This window comes from Schistocerca serialis, chromosome 1 (genome assembly GCF_023864345.2).
Source record: "Schistocerca serialis cubense isolate TAMUIC-IGC-003099 chromosome 1, iqSchSeri2.2, whole genome shotgun sequence".
NCBI classification, from domain to species: Eukaryota; Metazoa; Arthropoda; class Insecta; order Orthoptera; family Acrididae; genus Schistocerca; species Schistocerca serialis.
The window spans coordinates 1,122,600,789-1,122,616,931 of record NC_064638.1 but is presented as its reverse complement, the minus strand read 5'-3'; the positions used below and the strand labels follow the sequence as shown (position 1 = coordinate 1,122,616,931).

The 16,143-nt window shown below is 39.6% G+C and overlaps 1 protein-coding gene across 2 annotated transcripts in view; it reads left to right on the top strand.

Annotated features, from left to right (window-relative positions):
- Positions 1-16,143, top strand: part of LOC126416741 (serine/threonine-protein phosphatase 6 regulatory ankyrin repeat subunit A-like) — a 716,260-nt gene that overhangs the window by 67,117 nt on the left and 633,000 nt on the right. For both annotated transcript variants that reach the window (XM_050084586.1, XM_050084577.1), the window contains exon 4: positions 7,856-8,155. In XM_050084586.1, coding sequence (XP_049940543.1) covers positions 7,856-8,155 — 300 coding nt within the window. The remainder of the gene's footprint in view (positions 1-7,855; positions 8,156-16,143) is intronic.

The following is a 16,143-nucleotide window of genomic DNA, read 5'->3' as shown; positions in this document are numbered from 1 at the left end:
GGTGAGGGGCTATTAAATCTCCTACATTATGTACCTTATGAGCTTCTTCTCCTTGCTGACTTTGAGTAAAAATCATTTAGACGGAGAGGAGGAACTGTTTTTCGCTTACCCACAACACTTGACACTGCTACTGCTTGTTGAACTCTCTTCCCTTCTTCATGTTCATGTCTTGATCTCGATGACTGGGTTCCTCTTGTGGTAGTTCAGATGTTGCTGCAGAATGGATACTTGTAGCACTTAATGGAGCAATAGTTTTTGTAGCTGAGTATGCTACCGCCCTTGCTGTTTCTGTTTTCTCTGTTCCTTACTGTGTTGTTCCAACTGTTGTAGCTGTTAATATACCTGCTTCTCTCCCAACACGTTCCTCTGTAATCAAAGTTTCTTCAAGTTGTGTTACTGCAGCAGCTGGAGTAGTTGGCAGGCATGATATATTGCAGCTCTCCTTCACCATCGGCAATGGGATTGGATTACATTTTTAACTTCTAGTAGAAACACTTTCCACTAATGCCTTGATCTTCTGGCTGAGTAGCAGTTTGCCCCATTTATTTAAATGCATTCCATGTGTAGTGAAGTGCTTTCTCTCCAGGTCATCAATATTAAGGAAAACACATTTGTAGTGGCCTTGCAGATCTTTTTGTACATCCTGTTTGCTTTTTGGATCTCTCTGTTCACACAAGACGATTCAGTAAGATCATACATGTGTGGTATGCCTACCTTGGCCACGTTTTGATTCACTAAGGTACATAGCACATTTCTTAACGAACTGTTTGCCACTATTAGTTCATTCTTATACACATGTTTTGTGCTGCCCATTATTACTCTGCATTCACTTTGGGACATGCAGTTATAGTTTTTACAGTCTTTTAAAACTTCTGTCAGACCCACTCCATGTTTCACAACACTTGTAACAGAGAGATCTTGCTGGAGGCAAAGAATACCCGCAACTCCTCTTCCGTGGCTGTCAGCAAGCAAAACTGTAGGCCTATTAAAGTTTATTTTCGTCATTTTATTTGCATCGTCATGGCAGTTACGTTTTTCTGACATTTTGCGTTTACTACCCACCAATTCAGATAAGTAATCTTGGTACAGGTTGCCAGAATCGTCATTATTAACTTCACAATCTGTAATGAGGCACCGAAATCTGTTTCTTAATGGAACTTTAAAATCGTTTGAAGCAGATTTAGGTTTTGCACACTCCTTTGGTTCATTTTGCTCCTGAAATTGTCTGAGTTCTTCAAGTGGTGGATCAGATAGGCTTTTAACCATTTTTTCCAACAACTGAACATGTTCTCTTGTTGCTTTCAGTTCATTCTGCTGTGTTTCTAATACTATAAGTTCACGATTTGCATGGTACGTTTCAGTTGCGGCCAAATGTCCATTACAGTTTGTTCCACAAGCACATGAAAGGTTTTCTTGATTTATTTTCGCGAAGCAATCTGAGTGATACCATGTATGCATCACCGAGCGTGTTCTAATACCACTTGACACAATTTTGTCACATAATATGCACCTTAAAGATGCTAAATACTCGCAATTTATGGAGTGATTTACTACCACATCTACACTCACCGCCATCTTAACTATAGTTTCAAATGTTGCAATAAAGTGAATTTATTAAACCCACAACACATCTTACAGTAATATCTTTAGTGATCTACGGATTCTTACAATTATTCTGACAATACTTTGTAATGGTATCTATGTCTACACTTTGCAACCACTATGAAGTGGATTTGTAGTTAATGACAAGAGTGAATTAATTATGAACTGTGTAATTCAAAACCACAATGCTAGACGGGGTTGGGGTGGGGGTGGGGGGTGGGTGGGGGGGGGGGGGGGGGGGGGGAACCTTCCATGTAGACCACACTTTACTGTGTAGGGTTAGAAAGGAATTTTACATTTTTGTTGCTATAGTTTATAATAGGTTACCAGCAAACATCAGGTAGGAGATTGTAAATTCCCACTCCTAAAATTTATCAGACGATTTGGACTCAGGAAAATAAATTTCACATGACTTTAATGTTTATATTAAACATGCGTTTACTCTGCCAGTATACAAACAGCTGATTATGTTCTTTGTAAACTTCTAAACGCTTTGTTCCAAGTATTAAATAAAAACAGCAGCTGAGTAAAGTTAGTGTAGCAATGTCTTTTTTCAGTCCTGCTGTTTTTATCCTAATATGCATAGAAATGACGAAAGTTGTCAGTGCGAGTAGGTCAGTAGAGTTAATAATTTGTTGTTTGTATACTTTAAAGTTATAGTTTGCAGTGGTTGCTTCTGTCTGTTAATGTATAACTAGACTTCTTACTGATCCCTGAAGATTCTTAACTTCATGGTGGGATTTACAGAACATAATTTGTGAATGAATGAACGAATGAATGAATTTTCTTCTTTTTGTATTCAGCATTTGAGTTCACATAGTTGTTATCGTGAAGTAACTTGGTGCAAAGGTGGCAGAGAAATGGGTGGGTATGGCTTGGCCATATGGAACAGTCTTCATTCCATTTGGACAACACTGGAAACTAACAACAACAATTCATTCTCTCACAGAAATGGCCATCCATTTGTACATATTTTGTTAACATTACCATATATTGCAGCAATTTCTCGAGTGAAGGTATTTTCCTGAAACTGAATGTGGCTGTGGACCCAAGCTTGAAAAATATAATTATTACAGCAATACTGATGGCATCTTTACTGAAATTACAAATCTCTAGAATATGGCTAATATTGCATTGGTCAAGATTGTGGAAGTGAATAAGCCTTGTATCGTTTCAGAGAAAACTGGCTGAGATGATAGGAAAATCTTTAAGGGGGTGGGGGTGGGGGGACACTGAAACTCATTATTGGAGTACCTCTTTTTTAGGCTAAGATCAGTCTCCAATGATTCAACATAGAATTAAATTAAGCTTAATGAGAAGCACAGACAGGAAGATTCTAGACATGTTAAAATATCACAAGATTTTCATAAAATTACAATAAAGGACAATGTTAATATGTCATAAAGTTCTCATAAATGCACAGTGAAAAATAAGATTCTAAAAGATTTAGAAACTGAGGGTGGAATGGATGTACTACACCTGTTTGAATATTATATAGTCACAAATGTGGAAAAGGTAAATGTATGTGGATACAGGCCTTCAACATGTGTAAGTAGAGACACTATGGAGAGGGGAGGAGTTGCCATATATGTTAAAATTTATCATAGTGTGAAAAATTTAGAAATTAAAAAAAAATTTGAATAGAGCAACATAGAGAAGCATATGCACGTGATCTTAAACTAAATAATGGTACTTTTATAAATGTAGCCGTGTATAGGTCCCCATTAGAAAATATTCAGCTATTTTTGAAAAACTTGCATTCTTTGTTGTGATATCTGTCAGAGGGAGGGGAATAAATTATTGTTTGTGGGGATTTAAATGTAGATTTTCTGAAAGATTCTGATGGAAACCTTGACCTTGAAGTGTTACTTGCTTTTTTAATTTGACACCAATTTGGTTTTCCTACTCAGGCAGTACAGGAAAGCAGCGCACTGATAAATAATGTTTTTATAGACAAAGATAAATTTAATCAAACAAAAACTTTTCCTGTTAAGAATGGTCAGTCTGGTCATGATGCAAAGCTAGTTACCATATACGAAATAGTTCCATACAGAAATGTGAAACAGTCCTTCAAAATAGTGTGTTCAGTTAATTATATAACAATTGGAAATTTTAGGGAAAGCTGTGGTGTCACCGCCAGACACCACACTTGCTAGGTGGTAGCCTTTAAATCGGCCGCAGTCCATTAGTATACGCCGGACTCGCGTGTCGCCACTGTCAGTGATCGCAGACCGAGCGCCGCCACACGGCGGGTCTAGAGAGACTTACTAGCACTCGCCCCAGTTGTACAGCTGACTTAGCCAAAGATGTATCACTGACAACTACGCCCTCATTTGCCGAGACGATAGTTAGCATAGCCTTCAGCTATGTCAATTGCTACGACCTAGCAAGGCGCCATAGCATTTGATAATTAATATTGTGAAGCTTGTACAGTAACGAGAGGTGTTCTGCAATTGTGGATTAAAGTTAAGTATTCTAACAGCTACGTACTTTATTTGCTAGACTCAAATCCTTTAACTGTTCCAGACCTCACGCCAATCTGCGTGAGCTTAGAAGCGTGCATTTCGGCCTCCTCTAGCAACACAGTGTTGGCTCTTCTGCCAACACTTCAAAAGCTTGCAACAGTTAGACTGGGATGAGGTTATAACACTATCACTGCACCATTTTGCTATGTCAGCATCTAGATAATATGCAAGTTTGGTATTTGCATACAGTATAATGTTACCCTCTGGGAGGATTTTTACAAATTTAACCATGAAATGCCTAAAGGATTTTTGCTTATCAGACTTGAAATTAAAGTTATGTAAAACAACAGAAAGTGTCAGATCAAATTTAGATAATTTTTTTAACTAATCAAATTTATTCAAATGAAAAGGAATATGGTCACCAGCCTAAGTAGGCATAGAAATGTGAAACATTTCTTTTAAAGGAAAGTAAATAGTTTTGGTGGAAAAACACCACCTGCATCTATATCTACATCTACATCCATACTCCACAAGCCACCTGACAGTGTGTGGCAAAAGGTACTTTGAGTACCTCTGTTGGTTCTCCCTTCTATTCCAGTCTCCTTTCCTACGAAAGTGCAATGAATGCTATCACAAACAGAAAAATGTTATAGTGGATAAAAGCAGTTATTGTGAGATATTAGAGATCTCACAAACACAAATGACACTTTAACACTCATCAACAGTAAATACTTTGCCAAACCTGAATTATTTCATCATCACAGCAATTGCAATTCATTACTAAACTAGAAATGGACATGGGCCTTGTCTTATTTCATCAGACATTTTCTACACAGCACAAATTTAATTAAAATTCACTTGCATTAAGATTCACAATTCCTCAGTAAGAAATGTTGTAACTGTTTTTGTGAACAAGGACACTCATAGTAGATTTACCTTCAGTAATAAAAACAGTAAGTAGGGGGCTCCCAATCTGATATTACACTTTTTATCACACAATGTGCACAAAACTCAACATAAACTTTAAAAGCAGTTGGTATATTGATTAATCTAGTAACTTAAGCATTTTGAACAACTTTCAGTGGGGAAAGCCCTTAATATTGACTGCTATTATAAAACTAACTGGACACACTTTCTGAAGCAAATTAAAATCAGTAAACTTTGGTAATACTCTTTCATAAATTTGACTCACCTTATATGCCTTTTCAACAGTTAATGCAGTAAATATTTTTGCCAGATACTGAATTTCAAATCTACTTTTGAAAACATTTACTTTAACTAACTTCAACATAACTTGTTAACTGTTTGTCATCAGCACAATCATTGATAGCCAGCATTTAAGCAAATAATCATTAAAACCACAAAAACTTTAAACTGAAGCAGTTCAATTACTAGGGAGGCTTTCATGAAAGCAACACTTACTTCCTCCCTCAACTTCAACAAAATCTGCAGTAATTTTAGGCAACTTTTTGCACTCAATTTCAAGCAAAAGTAATCAAACACTTGTTTTTGATTATCAGTTCTCATACTCAGGGCACTTCGAAATCATTGTTCAAAAGGAGAGGATCCTAAGAGGTATCATGTTAGGAAACAATTCAAGGTAGGTACATGAATTTAACATGAATTAGCTTATATTTTCGTGTACTAGATGTGCCTTTCCTCCTCTCTGATGAAGTGGTTGTGCAAGGCTGGTGGCAAGTACATAAAAACAGGTGGACTTTCCATTGGAAGTGATGTGCTCTGTTATTTTCTTCTTGGTGATGATCATCAGCTTTTATGGTATTTTCCAGCAACAGAGCAATGTATTAGAGCCATTCATCCACCCGAGGCTTTTCCATAAAATCTCCAAGCACTGAACGCCTCACTCAGCACCTGCACAATGCACCTTCAAATTACTAGCTGCCGACTGTTTGGTTGCTAGTCTCTGACTGTATTGTTCCACCTTTTCCCTTGCACCAACCTCATTTTGCGTGCGCTAACTCACTTTCATTCCAGAGGGGAAGCTTACCAAGTTTTCATTTATACAATTGAAAAGTCCTAAGTGTTAATAAGCATATACATAGTTGTATATCAATACCTTTCACAAAATCCTTTCATTTACACATATTAGTAAATCAACAAAAAAATACATATAATCAAAGTCTTCCTCTTCCAAATGATGAAAAGTATTCTAACAGTGAAGAGAAAATACAGTGAATATCATTCTACATTTTAACAGCATATCAAAGATTACGTACTGAAGAAAACATACTTTATATAAAGCATAATTAATCAGAAAAAAATATTTAGGATCTTAACTGTGGTGTTACAAGGCGTAGGGGGAACTTGATGCTAATTTAAAATTTAATGTATTTTGTGATACCTTTGTCAGTACACCTGAAAACAGTTTCTCTAAGAAAAATATAATTATAAGAAACCATCTAAAAGACCATGGCTTAATAAAGGGATACAAATATCTTATAAACAGGAAAGGGAAATGTATCTTATAGCTATAAAGAATAATGATACAGAAACAGTCAAACACTAAAAAAACTACTACACTGTATTAAGAAAAGTTATTAAAAAGTCCAGAAGTATGTGCATTATGTCTGAGATTAGCACCTCTGATAACAAAATTAAACAATTTGGAATATTGTTATAAGGGAAACAGGACAACCGAGAGTGCACAAAGACTGTATTTCTATCAAACTCAGTGAAAATAATAGGGAAACATTCCACGTGGGAAAAATATATTTAAAAACAAAGATGATGTGACTTACCATACGAAAGCACTGGCAGGTCGATAGAAACACAAACAGACACATACATACACACAAAATTCTAGCTTTTGCAACCAACGGTTGCTTCGTCAGGAAAGAGGGAAGGAGAGGGAAAGACGAAAGGATGTGGGTTTTAAAGGAGAGGGTAAGGAGTCATTCCAATCCCGGGAGCGGAAAGACTTACCTTGTGGGGAAAAAAGGATGGGTATACACTCGCACACACACATATCTATCCACACATATACAGACACAAGCAGACATATGCGTAGCAAGAGTATCAGTTTCTCCAGAAGCTCCACAAACACATCTTCATTGTGTTTTTTTGGGAGGGGGAGGAGGGGCGGGGGGGGGGGGGGGGGTGGGTACTGATGCTATTATAATTTACTGGTTTGGCAATGTTATGGCTGCAGCTTCAGATTTTGCTTCTATGCACAATCCACTTACATCTATAACTTCATAGATTAGTTTCACACTATTTTTAACATACACAGATACACCACCATGTTTAATACTTGTTCTACAGTAGCTGCTTGCCAATTCATATCCAAATGGTACACTTAATTTTAATTCCTCATTGCTAAGCCAGTGTTCATTTATTGAAATAACAGTGCAGTTTAGATTTTCCAGCCAATACTGAAGTTCATTAACTTTGTTTTTAAGAGACTGCACATTAATATGTAAGAACATTATCTAAACCAATTTATTCTGTTCATTAATAATTTTCTATTATTGTAAAATATATTGCACAGAGAGACTAACTTAAAATATTATGTGAAAATATTTTTAATAGTACACTCCTATTTTCAGTTTATTGGTTGATTGCTATCACTCTTGACATATTATGTTATGATTAGAACAGTCACCTTAGGTTTAATTCAATTATAAATATTATTGGAAAAAGGGAATAACAACTTAACAAAAATTTTGTCCAGAATCTTATAGTTTGTTTGTGTTATAGTTATTTTTTAGATAAATATATCATGTGACCTCTACCTAATTCATAAGTGAAACAGTACTTTTTGCATACAGGTTTTGCAGTACCTGCTCTCATCTGGAGCTGATCTCCAGGCTAGAAATTTTATGGGTGAGACGGCACTGCACCTTGCTTCTCGCTCTCAGTCCCTAGAAACTTTTAAAATTCTGCAGCAGTCAGGTATTCCAATTGACTCTCAGGACCTCCAAGGAAAAACTGTTCTTCATCATGCTGCTGAACTTGGGGATAATCAAATGGTGAAATATCTACTAGATCAGAAATGTCTCCCTGTTGACTGCAGAGACAAGTATGGTCAGACTCCATTAATGTTAACAGCAGAGTTTCCAAGAAGTGAGGTGTGTATGTTGATGACACTATTATTGCTCCAGATCACTTCTCATACGGAATAAACAATATATATCAACAGCTGCTTTGTATTTGCTAACTTATGGTACTAACTATAGCATGCTCCAGTGACTTTTTGTCATTTCCCTGAAAAGTGAAGAAACAGCTAAGTAGGCCCACACTGTTAAAATATTAAGCAAGTTGAAGTAATAACAATGGCATATATAAAACAAAGATGATGTGACTTACCGAACGAAAGTGCTGGCAGGTCGATAGACACACAAACAAACACAAACATACACACAAAATTCTAGCTTTTGCAACAAACGGTTGCTTCATCAGGAAAGAGGGAAGGAGAGGGAAAGACGAAAGGAAGTGGGTTTTAAGGGAGAGGGTAAGGAGTCTTTCCAATCCCGGGAGCGGAAAGACTTACCTTAGGGGGAAAAAAGGACGGGTATACACTTGCACACACACACATATCCATCCACACATATTTTTAGCCGCTTCCCACAGGTTTTAACGTCATTATTTCTTCGTCAGACAATTGTTAGCCTCATTTTCATAATCTACCACCACAAAACCACACCTTTTAATACATTACACGCAGTTTTTTCGAAATTTTCCCGAATTTCTCCATCCTTTAACGTGTTTTGGCGGCAACACAACCACCTAACCTTTGTTCACATCGTTGTCTACCAACCCAAGTCCAATGTAGCCCAGCTGTAACCAACACCTTTTCGCCTTTTTCACACCAGATCTCCAGTTACTTTCCAGTTCACCTTTATCTCTCCCCATATATTTTTATTTTCATTTTCATTTCAGCCTCATGGTACACTTTCCACCTTCTAATACCATGTCACCCTCACAACACCCCACAACGACCCCATTAAGTTTTATTTACATTCCCTCCGCAAACATGCCTTCGCCCTAGCCAGATTACGCACCCATATTCTATTTTCTCAGGCTTGTCTGACATTTGGCATCACCCCCAAAGGCCTCACACTTAAAAGTTCCCATCTCTGGCTGCAACCCTTCCTTCCATCAGTCCCTATACCAGTTCCATACTGAACAATCCATTGCCCTCACCCACCTAATCCTTCACCTACACATCAACTTAGCCAATGAACACACCCGTCAACTCCTATCCTTAATAAAAGTCCTTAATCTTTCCTCTCCCACATCCACACTGGCTGTTCAGAGCATCCTCCTACAGGCCAACCGCAAATTAGAACAGCAAGCCACCCTCCACCTTAAAAAACTATCCAATCTCCTGGTTTCCCACCTCCGGAAAGGCAACTCACTCACACTTCACAACCTTTCCAGCAAACCTCAACCTCCTCTCATTGCACACAAACCCAGTCTCTCCCATCTACTCAATCTCCCACTTCCAGCTCCACTCCCTCCAAAACCTCAAAATTCCAATCAACACAATCTGGAACCACAACACCCTAATTCAGTAGTTAACCTTTCCTCCAAACCTCTCTCCCAATCCGAAACCTCTGTCCTATCCAAAGGCCTCACCTTCAGCCCCACTCCCAGATTCAACCAAACAGCCCTCGTCAAAGATTTACTGTCCTACTCTCGTACTCTCTGCTGGAAATATCACTTTGCCATGAAGATAAATGATCCTAATCCTACTCCCAATGTTCCAACTCCCCAGGACACTATCCAGATTGAACCCTGCCTGGAACAGTTCCGTCCTCCGTCGCAGCGGGACCCACCTACTCTTCCTCAAAATCACCCTCTCCAAACCTTCCAGGAATTTCTGACTTCCAGCCTTGCATCTCAGTCCTTCTTAAAAAACCTTAATCCTACTCCCAACATCACCACTGCTGAAGCCCAGGCTATCCGTGATCTGAAGGCTGACCGATCCATCGTCATTCTTCCGGCGGACAAGGGTTCGACGACCGTGGTACTTGATCGTCGGGTGTATGTGGCTGAGGGACTACGTCAGCTTTCAGACAACACCAGATAAAAAGTTTGCCAAGGTAATCCCATTCCCGATGTCCAGGCGGAGCTTCAAGAAATCCTCAGAACCTTAGGCCCCCTGCAAAACCTTTCACCTGACTCCATCAACCTCCTGACCCCTTCGACACCCCACACCCTTACCTTCTACCTTCTTCCTAAAATTCACAAACCCAATCATCCTGGCCGCCCCAGTGTAGCTGGTTACCAATCCCCCACAGAACGTATCTTTGCCTACGTAGATCAACACCTTCAACCCATTACATGCAGTCCCCCATCCTTCATCAAAGACACCAACCACTTTCTCGAATGCCTGGAATCCTTACCCAATCTGTTACCCCCGGAAACCATCCTTGTAACCATCGATGCCACTTCCTTATACACAAATATTCCGTACGTCCAGGGCCTTGCTGCGATGGAGCATTTCCTTTCACGCCGATCACCTGCCACCCTACCTGAAACCTCTTTCCTCATTACCTTAGCCAGCTTCATCCTGACCCACAACTTCTTCACTTTTGAAGGCCAGACATACCAACAATTAAAGGGAACAGCCATGGGTACCAGGATAGCCCCCTCGTACACCAACCTATTCATGGGTCGCCTAGAGGAAGCCTTCTTGGTTACCCAAGCCTGCCAACCCAAAGTTTGGTACAGATTTATTGATGACATCTTCATGATCTGGACTCACAGTGAAGAAGAACTCCAGAATTTCCTCTCCAACCTCAACTCCTTTGGTTCCATCAGATTTACCTGGTCCTACTCCAAATCCCACGCCACTTTCCTCGACGTTGACCTCCATCTGTCCAATGGCCAGCTTCACACGTCCGTCCACATCAAACCCACCAACAAGCAACAGTACCTGCATTATGAAAGCTGCCACCCATTCCACATCAAACGGTCCCTTCCCTACAGCCTAGGTCTTCGTGGCAAACGAATCTGCTCCAGTCCGGAATCCCTGAACCATTACACCAACAACCTGACAACAGCTTTCGCATCCCGTAACTACCCTCCCGACCTGGTACAGAAGCAAATAACCAGAGCCACTTCCTCATCCCCTCAAACCCAGAACCTCCCACAGAAGAACCACAAAAGTGCCCCACTTGTGACAGGATACTTTCCGGGACTGGATCAGACTCTGAATGTGGCTCTCCAGCAGGGATACGACTTCCTCTAATCCTGCCCTGAAATGAGATCCATCCTTCATGAAATCTTCCCCACTCCACCAAGAGTGTCTTTCAGCCGTCCACCTAGCCTTCGTAACCTCTTAGTTCATCCCTATGAAATCCCCAAACCACCTTCCCTACCCTCTGGCTCCTATCCTTGTAACCGCCCCCGGTGTAAAACCTGTCCCATGCACCCTCCCACCACCACCTACTCCAGTCCTGTAACCCGGAAGGTGTACACGATCAAAGGCAGAGCCACGTGTGAAAGCACCCACGTGATTTACCAACTGACCTGCCTACACTGTGATGCATTCTATGTGGGAATGACCAGCAACAAACTGTCCATTCATGCGATGTCAGAGATCTCTGCCCAAACTCTTTGCCTTTACAAATGTCTGCTTGTGTCTGTGTATGTGCGGGTAGATATGTGTGTGTGTGTGTGTTTGTGTGTGTGTGTGTGTGTGTGTGTGTGTGTGTGTGCGAGTGTATATCTGTCCTTTCTTCCCCCTAAGGTAAGTCTTTCCGCTCCCGGGATTGGAATGACTCCTTACCCTCTCCCTTAAAACCCACATCCTTTCGTCTTTCCCTCTCCTTCCCTCTTTCCTGATGAAGCAACCGTTTGTTGCGAAAGCTTGAATTTTGTGTGTTTGTTTGTGTTTGTTTGTGTGTCTATCGACCTGCCAGCGCTTTTGTTTGGTAAGTCTCATCATCTTTGTTTTTAGATATATTTTTCCCACGTGGAATGTTTCCCTCTATTATATTCATATATATATATTTACAACATATTTGCTAGAGCTCGCTCATTGACACCACAGTTATACAAACCCATGTTGCAGAAACTTGTGAGTTGAGTAAGGTAACATGTATATACACACAGTATTGCTATAATAGTATGATTGTGAATTGCATCTGTAACAAAGTAAATTACTCAAAACACTTAAAATATTACTGGCTTGCACAGTTACTATATTAAATGAATTGAAAACATTCATTGATTCACTATCCAATTTATAATAGCATACACTGCTCCTTATTTATGCTATTGCTATATCTTTATATTCTCCAGCAAATTTATTCAGTGGGCTTTGTTTAAATGATGGATGAACTTCAGAAAATATTTGATGAATGTGAATGAATCATTTATATTGTGTATGTTATAAGAAACTAGTGTGAATTTTTGATGCCATGTTTGATGCATGCATCTATGTTTTCCATTGTGTTTGATTTGAAGGTCTCTGTTAGTTTGTCCTTCCTATGAAGGGAAACATGGCTTGTATGTTGTTTTATAAACACACATAAAAAAAAGTTTTGCGTCACCTCAGTTCCGGGAGTTTCAGAACCTATACAGAAAATTGGAATGGAGATCAACATAAACATCATTTCTGCCCTTTCTATTGCTCATGAAAACCACACATTGCATGTTCTACCACCATACAGCAAGACCTTCAGAGGTTGTGGTCCATGTTGCTGTACACACTGGTACCTCTAATACCCAGTAGCATGTCTTCTTGCATTGATGCATGCCTGTATTCATTGTGGAATACTATCCACAAGTTCATCAAGACACTGATGGTACAGAATTGTCCCACTCCTCAATGGAAATTTGGCATAGATCCCTTAGAGTGGTTAGTGGGTCACATCATTCACAAACAGCCCTTTTCAATCCGTCCTAGGCCTGTTCGATAGGGTTCTTGTCTGGAGCACATGCTGGCCAACCTAGTTGAGCGATGTCGTTATCCTGAAGGAGGTCATTCACAAGATGTGCATGATATGGCATGAATTGTTGTCCATGAAGATGAATGCCTTGCCAATATGCTGCCAATATGGTTGCACTATCGGTCGGAGGGCGGCATTCACGTATTGTACAATGATAACGGTGAATTCCGTGACCACCAGTGGTGTACGTCGGCCCAACGTAGAGCCGCCCCAAAACAGCAGGGAACCTCCACCTTGCTGCACTTGCTGGACAGTGTATCTAAGGCATTTAGCCTGACTGGGTTGCCTCCAAACACGTCTCCGATGATTGTCTGTTTGAAGGCATATGCGACACTCATCGGTAAAGAGAACATGATGCCAATCCTGAGCGGTTCATTCGGCATGTTGTTACGCCCATCTTTACCATGCTGCTTGGTGTTGTGGTTGCAAAGATGGCCCTGACCTTGGACATCAGCAGTGAAGTTGCACATCATGCAGCCCATTGTGCATAGTTTGAGTCATAGCAAGATTTCCTGTGGCTGCACTAAAAGCATTATTCAGTGTGGTAGCATTGCTGTCAGGGTTCCTCTGAGCCATAATCTGTAGATAGTGGTCATCCAATGCAATAGTAGCCCTTGGGTGGCCTGAGTGAGGCATGTCATTGACAGTTTCTGTCTCTCTGTATCTCCTCCATGTCCAAACAACACCGCTTTGGTTCATTTCGAGACACCTGGACACTTCTCTTGTTGAGAGGCCTTCCAGGCACGAAGTAAAAATGCAGACGTGATCAAACCACAGCATTGACTGTCTAGGCGTGGTTGAACTACAGACAACACGAGCCATGTACCTCCGTCCTGGTGAAATGACTGGAACTGATCGGCTGTTGGACCCCCTCCGTCTAATAGGTGCTGTTCATGCATAGTTGTTTACATCTTTGGGTGGGTTTAGTGACATATCTGAGCAGTCAAAGGGATTGTGTCTGTGATACAATTCCACTGTCAATGTCTGTCTTCAGGAGTTCTGGAAACTGGGGTGATGCAAAACTTTTTTGATGTGTGTATATGCTTCTCCATATAGATTTTGTTTGAATATTTTCCCTGAAAATTGCTCTTCCGGTGATGGAAGTGTTTTAAACTTTTTTTGCAACAACAGTAGTCATCATATTATAAGGTGTTTTGATGAGGGACAAAGGAGGGAACAGAGGAGAAAAGTTTACATGTTCATTAAAATGGAAATAAAATATCTTATTTGTATAAAAAGAAAAAAATTCGTCGAGGAGACAGTACTTGCCTTCTAGAAGCTATATTATAATTACTATTGGTAAACACAAATAAAAGTAGAAAACGATTTTATACAGTTTGTACCTTCCAGAGAGAGGAAAGAGGGATAAGATGGTCCCTCAGACACTAGGTTGGAAGCAACCTTCCTTATGTGGTACCAAAGGAAGACAAGGATGAAGAAGGAGGAGGCATTAGAGAGAGAAAGCAGTCAAAAATATACAGTGTACAATGAGGTGCTCCCTGCCAACTACAGTTCAGAGATAACAGAAGTCCAATATAGAGACTGGGAAACATGAAGATAAAACACATAAAAGATCACAAAAGTGAAGCTGAGTAACTAAATAACGAAATACTGCAAAAACACTATAAATGTACATAATTATATACTAAACAAGTGCTACAAAGAAAACTGGGGAATACATTAATGAGACTCAGTACGAGTAGGTGGCAGAATGTAAGGATATGTTGGAGGAAAAGTTTTTCAGTACTGGATTTCAGGGAAACTGGTACCAGGTAGGAGGATCTCTTTCTCATCTATAATCAGTGTGCTCTTTGGTCTGTGCTACCCGAGGTGGTTATTTGTAAATACTTTAGGAGTAAAAGAGACCACTCACCAAAAAGGCAGAAGCATTGAGTCATTGACAGGTGCACACAAGAAAAGGAGACAACATGCTAGCTTTCAGAGTAATCCTTTTTTGGGCTAGAAAACCAACAGGCACGTAAAACACAGAAATACACACATATCTGTGCCTCTACATGGCACTGGTTGGATGCACAATGACAGTGCTGCATTTTGGCTGGTGGTCTAGATTGGTATGGGGTATGAGTTTGGCGAGGCATCCAACCGGCACCATGTAGGGACTTAGGTGTGTGTGTGTGTGTGTGTGTGTGTGTGTGTGTGTGTGTGTTTATGTTCTACCAGAACTTTCCTACAAAATTGTATCAAGGTAATTATTTGTTGGTCTGTGTGCAGCATCTACATTATTTTTTATCATTCCTAAATCCTGAGTGTTGCTGTACACTTCCAACATTTTGACATCTTCCTCATTTCTTTATTAATCTCACTAACTGATCTCTTATTCATACCTATGTCTGTTGTACACTTTTCAGTCCTATTCTTTCTACTGCTTTTGTTGCACCTGGTTTAAGGTAATTTCATTAGTTTTCCACTCCTTTATGACTTGTTATTCATTTTGTTTTCATATGGTTTCCATGGCAGTCTTGAGATTTTGGTCTATTCAACTTGTGTAGGTTCAGACATTTCAACTACATACTTCTTAAATAAGTCTTGCATTCACTGACTGTTTTCCTGAAACTAGTGTTTTAACAAAATGTAGTCCATTTGATATCTTCCATAATTATATTGCATAATTCATGATGACTTCTTACACAATGTGTTCTTGAAATGTGTTTTGAGAATGATGGACTTTTGTGCAGCACTTAATTCATTTAATCTTACTATTCTATTATTTTATGCATAGAGGGCAAGTTTTCTGTATGTTTTCTGTTCCCTTCATTCAATAATGTCTGGAATCTTATCTTCTGTTAGGATTAAATTTTCATCACCACTAAAATATTTTGTGAGTTCATTAATGCAGTCATAGGATTCTTCAGTTTCACTATCATCCACATCTTTAGTATTCAAATACACTTGTATATTTACAATGTCTGTTGGATACCCATTCAATTTTACCATCAGTGCTCTGTCATTTTTCTACAGATAATCCTTTAACCTATTCCTTATTGTTGCCACTCCTTTCCAGAATGAATGTTTACTCTGCTGTGGAGTGTGAGTTGAGTTGAAACTTACTGATAGATTAAAAATGTGTGCTGTATCAGGATTCAAACCTGGGAGCTTTGCCTTTCATGGGAAAATGGTCTACCAACTGAGCTATC